The 15,308-nt window shown below is 50.5% G+C and overlaps 1 protein-coding gene across 1 annotated transcript in view; it reads right to left on the reverse strand.

The window, feature by feature from the left end:
* The window catches only part of col7a1l (collagen type VII alpha 1-like), a 68,319-nt gene that overhangs the window by 42,975 nt on the left and 10,036 nt on the right, over window positions 1-15,308 (reverse strand). The window contains exons 5-20 of the mRNA XM_072709295.1: window positions 13,956-14,115; window positions 13,244-13,337; window positions 11,573-11,746; window positions 11,134-11,297; window positions 7,768-7,897; window positions 7,503-7,619; window positions 6,983-7,138; window positions 6,533-6,649; window positions 6,285-6,431; window positions 5,986-6,105; window positions 5,240-5,398; window positions 4,712-4,831; window positions 4,302-4,454; window positions 2,751-2,888; window positions 2,438-2,584; window positions 1,927-2,046 (exon numbers count right to left, since the gene is read on the reverse strand). Coding sequence (XP_072565396.1) covers window positions 1,927-2,046; window positions 2,438-2,584; window positions 2,751-2,888; window positions 4,302-4,454; window positions 4,712-4,831; window positions 5,240-5,398; window positions 5,986-6,105; window positions 6,285-6,431; window positions 6,533-6,649; window positions 6,983-7,138; window positions 7,503-7,619; window positions 7,768-7,897; window positions 11,134-11,297; window positions 11,573-11,746; window positions 13,244-13,337; window positions 13,956-14,115 — 2,216 coding nt within the window. The remainder of the gene's footprint in view (window positions 1-1,926; window positions 2,047-2,437; window positions 2,585-2,750; window positions 2,889-4,301; window positions 4,455-4,711; window positions 4,832-5,239; window positions 5,399-5,985; window positions 6,106-6,284; window positions 6,432-6,532; window positions 6,650-6,982; window positions 7,139-7,502; window positions 7,620-7,767; window positions 7,898-11,133; window positions 11,298-11,572; window positions 11,747-13,243; window positions 13,338-13,955; window positions 14,116-15,308) is intronic.

Below are 15,308 nucleotides of genomic sequence, written 5' to 3' on the forward strand. Positions count from 1 at the left end.
TAACTTTTTGATTGCAGTCACATATTTTTAGAAAATTGAGTTTCCCTTTGTGGGAAGTGGATAATTTTGATGTCTGTATGCCTACGATTGATTTAAACAAAAAACTGATGAATGACATTCTTAATGCTCTCGATTATTGGTGCTGAGTTTGTACTGAATATAAGCACGTGTAGCACTCTGAGATCAATTGGCCGCATTCACCAACCACTCTTAAGAAATTTCTTCTTACTCAGTTTCACAAAGATTCTGACATTCATCAGTGTCTTCTTATTTTGGATTCCTTCTTAGGTAAGAACAGAATCTTTACACACTCAAGAGCACAATTACACACATGTGAGTGCTGACAAATATGTGCAAAATAATAGTTCTCTGTGTTTTCTTCAATTCTACAGTATAAGATTTTAATGACAATAATATTTTTATTATTAATAATATAAGCATTCGCACTCTTGAAAATCACAGTTTCCTATATTTTTGAGTTGACCATGAGCAATTAAACATAAATATTTTTGGAACTTGATAAAAGGTCACAGAAACTTGCAGATGATCTGTAAGTAAATAACAATGCTGAAAATGATTCAGACTGCGCAAAAATTGCATATATAAATATTAGTGATAGATAGTATTATAAGTCTTGGCTTGGGTATGCAATCATCCACAGCCATGTTAGCTGTCTCTGTAACCTTGGAATCTCGCATTTCTCACAGTAACTGTTCAGTGCTGTTCATTTTGCATTTTTAGTAATGGGCCTAAATAATTATTAAATTATTATTACTGGTAAAATATTACTTTTGTGCCCTTTGATAGTTATTAATTAATCATCACTTTTAACAATCATTACTGAACATGTAATAGTATGGCATGCATCTTTCTTTGTGTTATTTTCCCTACTGACTATCCTGAATATGCTGCATGTGTGAGATGTCTGTGTGCACACGGCCCTGCAGTCTCATGCCCTTTTATGGGATTGGTGGGGTCTTACCTGCGCTAATTAGGAACAACTGCCACGCGCTTTCAGTTTGCAAGAACAAAGGGATTCATCATTATAAAGACACATTTGCGAACACACACACGTCAGGTATACAGTACCTATCCCTATGGGGGCCGCTCATTCACTTCTATGGGAAAAATGCTAACGCTAACTATGACAAACCTTAACCCCCACCCTGCCCTAACCATAACCATAAGTAACCAAACAAAATAGTTTTTTCATAGCAGTCACCGATTTTTATAATATAGTTTTCCCTTATGGGGACCAGGAAACTGGTCCCCATAAGGGAAAAAAACAGATATTAGTCACCCGCTCGCACACACACACACACACACTCACACACACACACACACAGAACTTCCCACATCCTGGTCTGGTCTCCTCAAAGACATACTGAGGAGTAGCTTTCCCCTCACCCTGGCCAGACAAACTGCCCCCCCCCCACAGAAGACCCTGCCAGGAGACCAACGGCATCAACACAAACACTGCTGTTATTTCCACTACAGAGGGATGAACCATTAAACGGGAACAGAGAAAGAAAGGAGGATCAAGCCCAACTCTGACACGTCTTTGGTCGTTAAGGAAAAAGACAAGCTTCTAAAGATAGCTGCATCCCGCATTCCTCAAAGGACAGCATCATTAAATTACCACATCCCCGGCCTAGCTGAAGACATGTGCAAATTCACCCCGCTGGAAAGACAGCCAGCTTCAGAACCACAGAGGATAACAAATGATATGCCAAGCCCTAGTGCCTCAGTCTGTATAATCAGTCTTGTAATAACATCCGATCCCGAATCTCCCTCTGCTTTTTCGCAGTGTATTTGGCTACAGTAGTAAATAATTACTTGGGGGCAGTCTTGCATGTTTGAGCATAATTGAGTGCTGCTGCTTGTAACTGGGTGTCATTCTCAGCGAAGTGCTGGCACATCACGCACCTGACATGAGTCTCCAGGACAGCAGGTACCCAGAAGCCCCGGGGATGCTGGTCCAGTTCAACAGCGTGCCGCTGTCGGGGGCCTCCACCAGCTGGAACTCCGTCACCTTGGGGAGATCCACTGAGGCACAGACAGGGTACGCTCGCTACTTTTGACCTTTCATTAACTGTCTGTTCCTTTAATGCATCAGCATCGGTATAAGTGGCCATTAGTGGCCGTGCCTATGTCATGTGACAGACCTGACTTTCACATGACGTTCTAGTGGGGAGGAGCCTGGCTTTAGGAAACCATCAGCGTTTATCAGATCAGCTCTGGGCCTTGTCATGGTAGGTGGGTTGGAAACAAATTCAAGAGAACACAAACCAGCACAACTGATCTAGATCTATATATGAGGCACCCAGATGCAGCTGTTACCAGCCTGCTGGCAGTTCAATCCCATCATGCATCTGGGTGATTCAGGTGAGTACATGTTCAACACGGCCGGGTGTGTCAAGGTGACAGGTGGACTCACAGGTGCGAGCTGTGAGCAGGATGGGGCTGCCCTCTTTGGAACCAGCCACAGCTGACACCTGGATCTTGTAGGCAGAACCTGCCTGCAGGCCCGAAATGGTGAAAGAGGAGCTGGCGGGAGGAACTAGTTGGGTCTTCTGAATGCCACCTGGAGGAGGGAGTATTAATAACTAAGCATAATACGTTGGAGGCAGGAATGAGGCACGAAGGGTAGGTGAAGAGCACAGTACAAAGGGGAGGGTTACAGAAGGTGAACTGTTATGGAGAGACTGGGGCAGATAACGCAGACAGGGCAGCTGGAAGGTGGCACCCACCGAGGAAGGGGATCCAGGAGATCTTGTAGCCTGTAACAGTCGGGCCCTTTTTCCAAGCAAGCCCAAAGGAATTGACACCCACATCTATCACCTTCACCTCCTTCACCATCTGGATCGGTTCCTCATCTGTGAGGGAAGCTGACACGACACAGCAACTTACCAGGCTGAACAAGGCACCTGGGCATCATGGAAAAGGAAAACAGGAAGCCCCTGGAGAGGAAATGAGGAAACCCCTGGAGAGAGCACCAGGAAGCCCCCAGAGAGGGCGTCAGGAAGCCCTTGGAGATGACACTGGGAAGCCTCGCAAGAAGATGCCAAGAAGCCTTGGAAAAGGATGCTAGGAAGCCTTGGAAGAGGACACCAGGAAGCCCCTGGAGAGAACATCAGGAAGTCTTGGAAGAGGACACCAGGACATCATGGAACTCAATACATGACAGACTGACTGCTGAAGAACACCGCAACTGAGCTCCCACTGTACATGAGGCACGGCTGGCCCTTGCGATTGTCTTTCCATTGGGACGGATCTGTATGCTCCATGTTCCTGTCGGCATGAATCCATCAGAGCACACCTCCCCCGGCAGAGGCGGAGCAACAAGATGCGCTGCTGTTGAGCTGATGGGCAGCTCCGAGGTTAGAAACCGAGGCGGAGTGGCGTCGTTCAGGACAGGCGGGTTAATCACAGCCACTGCCAGTCACACATCCAGATGAGCCTTCCCCAAGGTGACAGCCTGTTCTCACCGGCCAGTCCAGCTTTGCTTGAAACTGTGCTGCTCTTTCAAGGCAAGACAAGCAGTGGGAGGAAAATGGATCCGAACGTGCTGCATAAAGACAGGCAGTGGGTGGGAAATGGACCTGAACATATTGTGTAAAGATGGGCAGCGGACGGGAAACAGACCTGAACACACTGTGTAAAGATGGGCAGCGGGCAGGAAACAGACCTGAACACACTGTGTAAAGATGGGCAGCGGACGGGAAACAGACCTGAACACACTGTGTAAAGATGGGCAGTGGACGGGAAACAGACCTGAACACACTGTGTAAAGATGGGCAGCAGGCAGGAAACAGACCTGAACACACTGTGTAAAGATGGGCAGCAGGCAGGAAACAGACCTGAACACACTGTGTAAAGATGGGCAGCAGGCAGGAAACAGACCTGAACACACTGTGTAAAGATGGGCAGCAGGCAGGAAACAGACCTGAACACACTGTGTAAAGATGGGCAGCAGGCAGGAAACAGACCTGAACACACTGTGTAATGATGGGCAGCAGGCAGGAAACAGACCTGAACACACTGTGTAAAGATGGGCAGCAGGCAGGAAACAGACCTGAACACACTGTGTAAAGATGGGCAGCGGGCAGGAAACAGACCTGAACACATTGCGTAATTTTACCTTTCAGCAGAATTTAAAGGAAAATTAAGCAGAAGGTTCTGGGTCCCAAACGCAGGAGGGTGGGTCAACTGTACAGACACTTCAGAACTGAGAGACGTTTGAACGGAATCATGCTCAGCATGATGAAGGTGACCACAAGGCGGCCCGGCCATCATCTCACCTGTATGCTGAGACAGCGACATCTCTGGCCCCTCCGTGTTGCCATACATCGCACGGATACTGACAGTGTATGGTGTTGCTGGGTCCAGCGCATCAATGCGGTAGAACAGGATGCTGTGGTCCAGATACCGGTTCTGCGTCTCGATAGTGCCACCTGTAACAACAGGAACATCCGTTCTCCAAGACGGGGCAGGACAGGCAACGTGTTCGGGAAGCTTCCAATAAACAAAGCATCATAGAACAGGGAGGTGACTATTTCATAATGGTGTTTGGCTGTTATGCAATAAAAGTAAAATGACTAAAATATATTAGCCTCTCACCATCACAGCGCAGTACAGGTGAGTCTATACAGGTGAGTCAGTACAGGTGAGTCTGTACGGGTGGGTCACAGCACAGTATAGGTACATTTACCTTTCCGGGAGCTCCAGGTGAGTTTGTACTCTGTAGCTCCTACGATGGGACTCCACTCCAGACTCATGGAGCTGCTGGTATAGGATGTTATCCTGAAGTTGGAGACGTAGCCAAGAGGAGCTGGCAGACACACATACCCACCACATACACAGTCACACAGATATAGACAGACAGACAGACAGACAGACAGACAGACACACACACACATAGACAGACAGACACACAAACACATACACAGCATAGGCATTAGCTGGGATCACAGCCTGAATGATGCTCTATTACCAGTAATTCAGACGAGCTTCGGGGTGGCTGCTGATTATTGAATGGAATGAGACAGTGACAAGGTCCATTTCTCTGTACCCCCCCCCCCCCCCCCCCCGCCAAAATAAGCTTCATTCAAGGGCCTTTGGGGACACATGATGCCCCATTGGAGGTAAATGGGGTAAATTTTGATTAATATGTACATTTGTCACACCGAGACCTGTGACCACCAAGGGGCATTATGTGGGACTGAAGGATGGCACTCACAGGTACGGAAGGTGGCTGTGATCCCAGGGCCCAGTACCGACCCAAACAGCACGTAGAGAGACAGCACATATTCTGTGTCATGGACCAGGTTCTTCAGTGTCTGCATGGTGGTGCTGCTGTTCAGAGCCAGCTGCCTGGGTCGATCCCGACCCAAGAACTCTGTCGGGAACACGATGAGAGCCAGGTGTGAGAACCGAAACACGACCGCAGTGCGTTCCTGAGAGCGGCTCCATAGGCTTTTCCGAAAAGCCAGGCTGATGTCAGCGACAGGCAATTAACGACAGTGTTAACGACAGTGTAAGGCGCGTGCACCATTAACGAGTCGCTTTTAGACAATCCCCCAAGCACACACCAGCCTTTGGATTCATGGGAGCACACAGGGGAAGAATGGCAGACAATCCAGTAAGGCCGGACATCTGGTGAAGTACGCGCAGATGTAGGAAGCAATGACACACTGGGGGCTGCTCCTGTTCCTCATCCACTCACAGCAGACTTTTCAGCACCCGGGTTAAAAACAGAGCATTTCCTGTGACCTCATCAGACATAGCAGCCCTCCCGTGTCCCAAACAACCAAAGAGCTTCCACTGAACCTCACAGATCTTCCTGAGGACCGTGAATTACACGGTGACCGTGCACCTCAGATGGCCGTGCATCACACGGTCACTGCGACCGTGACCCCAGGAGAAGGAGCCGGACAGGGCGAGCACAAGTGTCAGAGATGCCATGAGGCATGGTGGCAACGTCACCTGACGTGGGTCCCCAAGCCAGGCGGTACCCAGTGGCACCGGGGACAGAGTTCCAGGAGATTGTGGCACTGTTGGTGGTGACAGCAGATGCCTTCAGAGTCTGCACTGCACTGCTCTCCACTGCAAGAGAAAAAGAGCATGTTATTGCAAATGTTTGGAAACAGTCAGACGGTGCTTGGCTGCCTGTTCTGCTACAGAGACCACACAGCACCAGCGGCAGCGTAAACAGGAGTGACCGCCACTGATATCCAGTAACCAGCAGGACGAAAACCCGTGCAGGCGTGCCCACGCTCACTGACGTGTCTTGGCTGTGGCGGCAGTGACGGGACCTTCCACGTCCACGAAGATGGGGTTGATGGTCACAGTGTACTCTGTGCCGGGGTGAAGGCCCTGTATCATGTAGAAGCTGTAGGTCTCCCCAAGGTTCACATTCTCAACATGGCCGTCTGTTTCAAAAGAATTACGTGCATTTTTCCATTACTCTGGAATATTCTTTTTATTCATGCATTTATGTGGCGTCACTCTGCCTGCATGTGGTGATTGGTACCTGAGGAAGACCAGGTCAGTCTGTATCCCGTTGCACCTCTCACCGCCGCCCACCTGGCCTGGACGGTGTCTGTGGTGGCATTCTGTACCTGGAGCTGCTTAACGGGCACCAGTTTCACTGTGATAAACATTTTTTAAAATCCCAGTAAGGGGACAGCAAATCTAATGAGCAGTTTCCTAACAGCAGCATGGACTATGGAGCGGAATCACGTATGAGTCATGTACGTATGGAAAGCCGTAGGTTAGAGGGACACCAGCAGACTCACCCGGCAGAACTCAAAGCCCGCGAATGACTAGTGAAGGAGAAGTGACATCACACTGTAATGCTACACTGCCACCTTGTGGCAGAACAAGCTAAAAGCTCAGAATGAGGCGCGAGTAACTTATGACCTCCTGTCATACTCATTCTGTCCCAAACATGCGCAATCTCCCACACTGCGGAGAGTCTTACGTGTCCTGCCCATCGCAGATGCCGTCTCGCTGAGGCTCTGGGGGTACATGGCGTATATGCTGACGGTGTACGCCTCGTCCTCCTCCAGGCCCTCGATCACATGCGACGAGACGTCTCCATCCAGCTGCCGCTCATACGTCAGGCCGGGACGGGTCGCTACGGGTTTCAGAAACAGAATCATAGAACCAGTATTCACATGGGCTGTGGTTTCGGCTCACGACAGCCACCGTGTAAAGACCTCCTGAGGTCCCAGCAAAGTGTCTGTCTACATCAGTCCCACAGCTGACCCTGAAGGAATCGGTGCTAAGGGGCTTGCTGAGGGGCCCGGCAGAGAAATAAATCACTCTGATGATCACAGGATCAGAACCAGAAACCTTCCGAGGAACACAACATTCTCATCTGACTTCCTTCCAGCACAACCTCACGTCAACATTTTTGATGTCTGCATTAATATTTAAAGAAAGCTGTGACAAAGGTTGCATGACCGTAAGGGTGGGGGGTGGGAGGAGGCGGGGCTCACAGCGCGGGATGAAGATCTTATATCCATCTGGTTTCCCGAGTGGCACGGCCCAGGCCAGGCGCAGGCTGGAAAGTCCCTCTTCGATGATGCGGAAGTTGGCCACCGGGGGCACGGTGGCTGGGAGTGTGAGACGAGCGCGTGTCCGTTAGATAGGTGTATCACACATTACGATGGTGACGGCGATCTTCGCGGAAACACAGAGGTGTCTGAATGGCCGTTCACACACTACCAGTGGACTATCAGACGCATCCACACGGGAACTTACTGGTCTCCACAGTGACGGTGGCGGAGTCCCCAGTGCGGTCCGGATAGACGGCGGAGATGATGAGAGAGTAGCGGGTGCTGGGCTGCAGGCCGGAGAGCAGGGTGCTCCACACGTCGGCCTGCAGCTCGATCTGGTGCAGGGACACGGAGGAGGAAGAGAACGAGACAGACAGACAGGAACCCTGAATTACACCAGGTCTCTCCTCAAGGCCAGTGAACAGACCAGACAAGGCCAGGCACAGACAAGCATGCACATGCACTCCACACACACACACACACACACACACTCCATGAACTTACAAAGCCAACAATCCACAAAACCCACATACTGAGCAGGGGAGTCATTAGAACATTAATTTTCTTCAGCATGTTTGTCCTGCTTGTATGTGATAATATAGATTTACTTACTGGGCAGAGACTAGAGTCAGGGTTTCTGAGGCAAAATCCCACTCCCAGTGGGGCCGAGGTTTCATGCTGGAGGTATCATTGCTCTTCTAGGTGTCCAGGAAGCTCTTTGAATGCCACCCCACCCACTGCGCTGTCATACCTCTGCTGTCCCCAGCAAAAAGGCACCGTACATATATTTATACTAGATCTGTCATCCCCAGTCAAGTAAGCAAATCAATACATAACGGATTGTCTGTCACATAGACTCGGTATCATATCACATGACTGGAGAAGGCCATCAAGGCATACTCTGTTTGACTGCCTGTTCAAGGCGCTGGATCCTGCTCTAATGTTCTCAAGAAGAAGTACAATGTTAGTGGAAAGCCTGCCCAGCAAGACAGGCTGGGGCTCCAGCTGAACCCAGCAGGATGTAAGCAACTGTGAGCAAGCTCCATGAAGATCTCACGTCCCAGAGACTCCTACTAGGGCACTCCAGCCTCCTCCAGCATAATTAACTTACTCTAACACTGAGCGAATGAATTGGCAATTAGCAGAAGACAATAACAAAAATAATTGAAAACAATTCAGCGGAATGAAGTTTGAAAATGCCGCAGACAGGAATGTTTATCCTGGGTCCAACCAAGCTGAGAGGAAAGAGGAACACACTCTCAGCCCGACTCCTTCATTTCAGATCCCGCGGTGGCCGCAGTAATATCCACGAGCCTCAGATGCTGTTATCTCCTGAGAGCCTCTTAAAGACAAGCATCACTCAAGGCGTCCTGCGGGAGGACCTCCAGGAGCCGCGAACAGGTAACCGGGTAACGGAGCAGCTCATTAATATGACTGGGCCAATGCAAGCCAGGTAATGGAGCCACTCATTAATATGTGCAGGGCAAAGCATGCTGGGTAATGGAGCAGCTCATTAATATGTACAGAGTAAAATGGGTCAGGTAACAGAGCAGCTCGTTAATATGCACTAGCTAAAGCCGGCCTGGTAACGGAGTAGCCCATTAAAACACACGGGGAGAAGTGGTCCAGGTAACAGAACAGTTCATTAATATGCAGCTCATTAATATGCACGGGCCAAAGCAGGCCAGGTAACGGAGCAGCCTATTGATATGCATGGATCAAAGCGGGCTTGGTAACGAAGCAGCTCATTAATATGCACGGAGCAAAGCAGGCAGGACCCAAGGACAGTGGAGGGTCACATGCTGAACATACACACACATACAAAAAGAGGAACGTGCACACACACACTCACACAAAAAACAGGTACGCGCAAACAGACAGACACACACAAACAGGCACGCACATACAGAAACACACACACACACACTCACACAAAAAACAGGTACGCGCAAACAGACAGACAGACACACACAAACAGGCATGCACATACAGAAACACACACACACGAACATGTGCGCGCATACAGACACACACACACACAGAGAAACAGGCACATGCATACAGACACACACACGCACACACACATAAACAGGCATGCGCATACACACACACACGAACAGGCACGCACCCCCACAAACACACACACACAAAAACTGACATACACACACACACAGACAAACAGGCACGCGCATACAGACACACACACACACACAAACAGGCACGCGCATACAGACACACACACACACAAACAGGCACGCGCATACAGACACACACACACACACAAACAGGCACGCGCATACAGACACACACACACACACAAACAGGCACGCGCATACAGACACACACACACACAAACAGGCACGCGCATACAGACACACACACACACAAACAGGCACGCGCATACAGACACACACACACACAAACAGGCACGCGCATACAGACACACACACACACAAACAGGCACGCGCATACAGACACACACACACACAAACAGGCACGCGCATACAGACACACACACACACACACACAGAAACAGGCACGTGCATACAGACACACACACACACACAAACAGGCACGCGCATACAGACACACACACACACAAACAGGCACGCGCATACAGACACACACAGAGAAACAGACACGCACATACAGACACACACACACACACAAACAGGCACGCGCATACAGACACACACACACACAAACAGGCACGCGCATACAAACACACACACACACAAACAGGCACGCGCATACAGACACACACAGAGAAACAGACACGCACATACAGAAACACACACACACACAAACAGGCACGCGCATACAGACACACACAGAGAAACAGACACGCACATACAGAAACACACACACACACACACAGAAACAGGCACGTGCATACAGACACACACACACACACACGAACAGGCACGCACCCCCACAAACACACACACACAAAAACTGACATACACACACACACACACACACACAGACAAACAGGCACGCGCTTACAGACACACACACACACAGAGAAACAGGCATGTGCATACAGACACACACACACACACACGCACACACACATAAACAGGCATGCACATACACACACACACGAACAGGCACGCACCCCAACAAACACACACACACAAAAACTGACATACACACACACACACAAACAGGCACGCGCATACAGACACACACACACACACACGCACACACACATAAACAGGCATGCACATACACACACACACAAACAGGCACGCACCCCCACAAACACACACACACAAAAACTGACATACACACACACACACACAGACAAACAGGCACGCGCATACAGACACACACACACAGAGAAACAGACACGCACATACAGAAACACACACACACACGCGCATACAGACACACACACACAAACAGGCGCATACAGGAATCCCATGTAGCACCTTCCAACAACATCATCCTCATCCACTCTCCACTCCATCAGTAATTCCTACAGGACCCCAAGGTCTATTCCGCTGGGAGCCCCCTCCCTCCTCCATAAAAGGTCCCTTTCGCCAGTGTGCCCCCCCCCCACCCTCACTTGTTTCTGCAGCTTCAGCAGCGGCTGGCCTGCGGCTGTCAGGGGGGTGACCAGCAGCCGATGGGCCTGCACTCCCCCTGTGGCGGGGGTCCACGTCAGCCGCAGGGAGCTGTAGCTTAGCTCAGTCACAGCCAGGTCCCGGGGGCCCATCGTGTGTCGACTCTCTGTCGGACGAACAGCACACAAAACTCAATGAGCCCTGGGAAACTGTGGGTAAAGGCTGCATTTACTCTGCTGCCCATGCGGCTGCGGACGTGTCAGAGGAGATGTCAATCATCGTACTGATACAGTGTCCTTCACTCCCAGAGCCCCACAGGCCAGCACTGAGGACGGATCCCGTGCAAGTTGAGCATCACATGTCTCACACATCATTGTGTATTCCCTGTCTGTGTGGGGGGGGGGGGCTGAGGCCGTGGCTGGTGGGCGAGTCAGTGCTCACCTGGCGAGCTCTCTCTGATGGGCCGGGGGGGCTCTGAGGCCGTGAAGCAGATGCGGCGGGAGATCTTGGGCACGAGGTTGCCAAGGCGTGTAAAGTCCTCACTGAACATCAGATGCTCCTCAGCAGGCTCCGTCACGATGGTCCTCAGCTCGGTCCGGACAGCCTCACCCACCCCTGCAGGGCGAGACCGAGTCAGACCTGCGATCCGTGATCTCAGGTGGGACCGTGGGGAAAGACATAAGCCAAAGAATGGCAGGGCAGCGTGAACGGCACCTTCGCGAACAGACGGCGACCCTATGGCCCCCGCCTGTCCCGAGGGCACAGCGCCCGAGCGCCGGCAGATATGATGCCCGCAGAGATTTTAAGGAGCCAGAACGTCTGAGAATATTGGCCAATATCATTTTATATGGGCAAAACTTCAACAATAGCTCTAGTTAAAAGTGCTTCACTGGCTGATTATGATGATTATGTCAATTTGTCAAAGTAAATCAGCAGAATCTTAGGCTTAGAATATCATATAAAATAAAGAAGCGATTAAGTAATGTTATCATTTAACTTAAACAAGGAAATTACTGCTGACGTCTCAAATGAGCAAATTATAAGTATATTGTTTGTGCTACTTAACAGAAGCACCTTACATAAGGGCTGTATTCACACACCAAAAACAATCGTCTGCATGGTGTAACATCATATTTCCATTGCCAGTGGCTGACTAAGAACTCCTCAGCCAAACAGTGGTAAGCTATCCTACAGGAAGTGTGGCTTCCAGAGCGTTTCAGCCGTGAGGGGTGCGCCTGTCCTCCTCATCACCATCAGTGCCCCAAGATACACGGAAGCTCCATATCGGGCGATTTAATTGGCTGACTGCTACAACAGTCAAGCCCTGCTGCTCCTGATGCCACTCTGACCTGGCTTGAGGGTGAAACAGAAATCTCCCATGAAGCCGAGGCCTGCCACCTACTGGGCCATCGCCTACAGTGCCACCTGCTCCTCCCTTCTGCATGCCTAACGGGCGACTCGCAGGTGGACCCGCGCAAGGCAGGACCTCGCAGATGAGCCTGTAAGTGGGCAGTAGGGGGCGGGCCGGGCTCTGGGTTTGAGTGACTCAAGGCGGCCCTTGGGCTGATTAGCTGGGAATCATGCCGTTATGTGTCTATGTGTGTGTGTGCTGAGTGGTGATTAAAAATGACTAATTAATTGGGTGCTGCCTGATGAGCGGTAATTACCTCAGAACTGCAGGTTTATCTCATGCACATACGTGCTAATGTCTGCGTGTTATCCTGGGAGAAACTTTGCATTTGCATGCGTAATAGATCCTAACTGCCCAAAATATTCCAAGAAATTGAAGTGGAGCCCCAAATGACAAACATTCATAGGCACTTTCCACTGGCGCAGTTCCAGTGGGGCACTGTTGCTCAGGGGTCCTTCAGCAGGGCATTTGCATGGTGACCTCACACCTTAAACGCCGCACTGCGAGCTAGCATACACAGCTGTTTCTAAAACCAGCCGCTCTCAGCTGACCCCCTCCCCGGCCCAAATCAGAGCTGCTGCAACCCCCCCCCCCCCCAACAAGGTAGTCAAAGGCACGGTTTCCAGAGCAACAACAAAAACCTATGTGAATGTCATGTGACAGCGCCACCCAAAGGGAGGCTAGTGAAGGGCGAGTCTTACCCACGGCGTATAGCGTTATTCCACTGTAGGACAAGGCCTGGGCCGCGGTGCCCACTGGGTCAGATGACATCCTGTCTGTTACCAGGACGACGATCTGTAAGTAAACATCATCGTTACTGCAGTTCCGAACGACCACAAAGAGAAGCACTGGTTCCACAAAACAAAATAATTTTTTTTTACTAAAATCCAGTGAAATATTTCTCAGTGATTACATGAACTTACAGTATACAGAAGATGATCCATGCCAACCTATATGAAAACATTTTGATTTGCACGGCCTTTCAGTGGCTTTGGAATGACATAAGACGTGTTATAAGGATCTGAAAGGTCTGTACATTGCTTCTCCTTGCCTCCTGTTCAGCTGCTTTATCAGAGAATAGACACCTTCCAAATTAAAACGCCCGCATTAAAATCTCTGATATTGAATTTTCAATATAGCTGACACAAATGCAGGTTATTACCAAAGCAAACTCAGAGTAAATCCGCTTCCTATATCAGATCAACACATCAGAGCTTTCTAACTGTGGATATTTGTGAAAGTGGAAAAATCTAAAATTAAATTAGTCAAACATGCTGAGGCAATAGGAGGTGGCATCCGGGGCAGATTTCAACATAGATCTTGCTCTCCATTCAGCTGCTCTGTGCTGCTGTGCTCCAGAAAGCTCTCAGTGATTTTTCCGTGTTCAGACCAGGAGAGAACAGGCAGATGTACCTTTGGGGCATCGTCCCGCACGATGGCAGATCCAAAGGTGGACTCTACCAGGAAGTCCAGGGCCTTCCCCAGATGACCGCCACCACCTTCGTAACGCAGGTCCCTCACAGCGCCCAACACCTCTTCCAGGGTGTTGTAATCGGTCAGAGCTATCTTCATCCTGGGAAGAGAAAACCCACAATCTGGGTCAGCATGTAAAATATAGGTATATACATCACCCCCTACCTGTATGTACCTGGACAGGGTCTGCAGGGGTACATCACCCCCTACCTGTATGTACCTGGACGGTACCTGACAGGGGTACATCACCCTCTACCTTTATGTACCTGGACATGCCCTGCCAGGGGTACATCACCCCCTACCTGTATGTACCTGGACAGGACCTGCCAGGGGCACATAACCCCCTACCTGTATGTACCTGGACGGTACCTGACAGGGGTACATCACCCCCTACCTGTATGTACCTGGACAGGCTCTGCCAGAGGTACATCACCCCCTACCTGTATGTACCTGGACATGCCCTGCCAGGGGTACATCACCCCCTACCTGTATGTACCTGGACAGGACCTGCCAGGGGCACATAACCCCCTACCTGTATGTACCTGGACGGTACCTGACAGGGGTACATCACCCCCTACCTGTATGTACCTGGACATGCCCTGCCAGGGGCACATAACCCCCTACCTGTATGTACCTGGACGGTACCTGCCAGGGGCACATAACCCCCTACCTGTATGTACCTGGACGGTACCTGACAGGGGTACATCACCCCCTACCTGTATGTACCTGGACATGCCCTGCCAGGGGCACATAACCCCCTACCTGTATGTACCTGGACGGTACCTGACAGGGGCACATAACCCCCTACCTGTATGTACCTGGACGGTACCTGACAGGGGTACATCACCCTCTACCTGTATGTACCTGGATAGGCTCTGCCAGGGGTACATCACTTCCTACCTGTATGTACCTGGACAGGCTCTGCCAGGGGTTCATCACCCCCTACCTGTATGTACCTGGACGGGACCTGCCAGGGGTACATCACTTCCTACCTGTATGTACCTGGACAGGCTCTGCCAGGGGTACATCACTTCCTACCTGTATGTACCTGGACAGGCTCTGCCAGGGGTTCATCACCCCCTACCTGTATGTACCTGGACGGGACCTGCCAGGGGTACATCACTTCCTACCTGTATGTACCTGGACAGGCTCTGCCAGGGGTACATCACCCCCTACCTGTATATACCTGGACAGGCTCTGCCAGGGGTACATCACCCCCTACGTGTATGTACCTGGACAGGCTCTGCCAGGGGTACATCACCCCCTACCTGTATGTACCTGGACAGGGCCTGC

This window comes from Paramormyrops kingsleyae, chromosome 1 (genome assembly GCF_048594095.1).
Source record: "Paramormyrops kingsleyae isolate MSU_618 chromosome 1, PKINGS_0.4, whole genome shotgun sequence".
Lineage (NCBI taxonomy): Eukaryota > Metazoa > Chordata > Actinopteri > Osteoglossiformes > Mormyridae > Paramormyrops > Paramormyrops kingsleyae.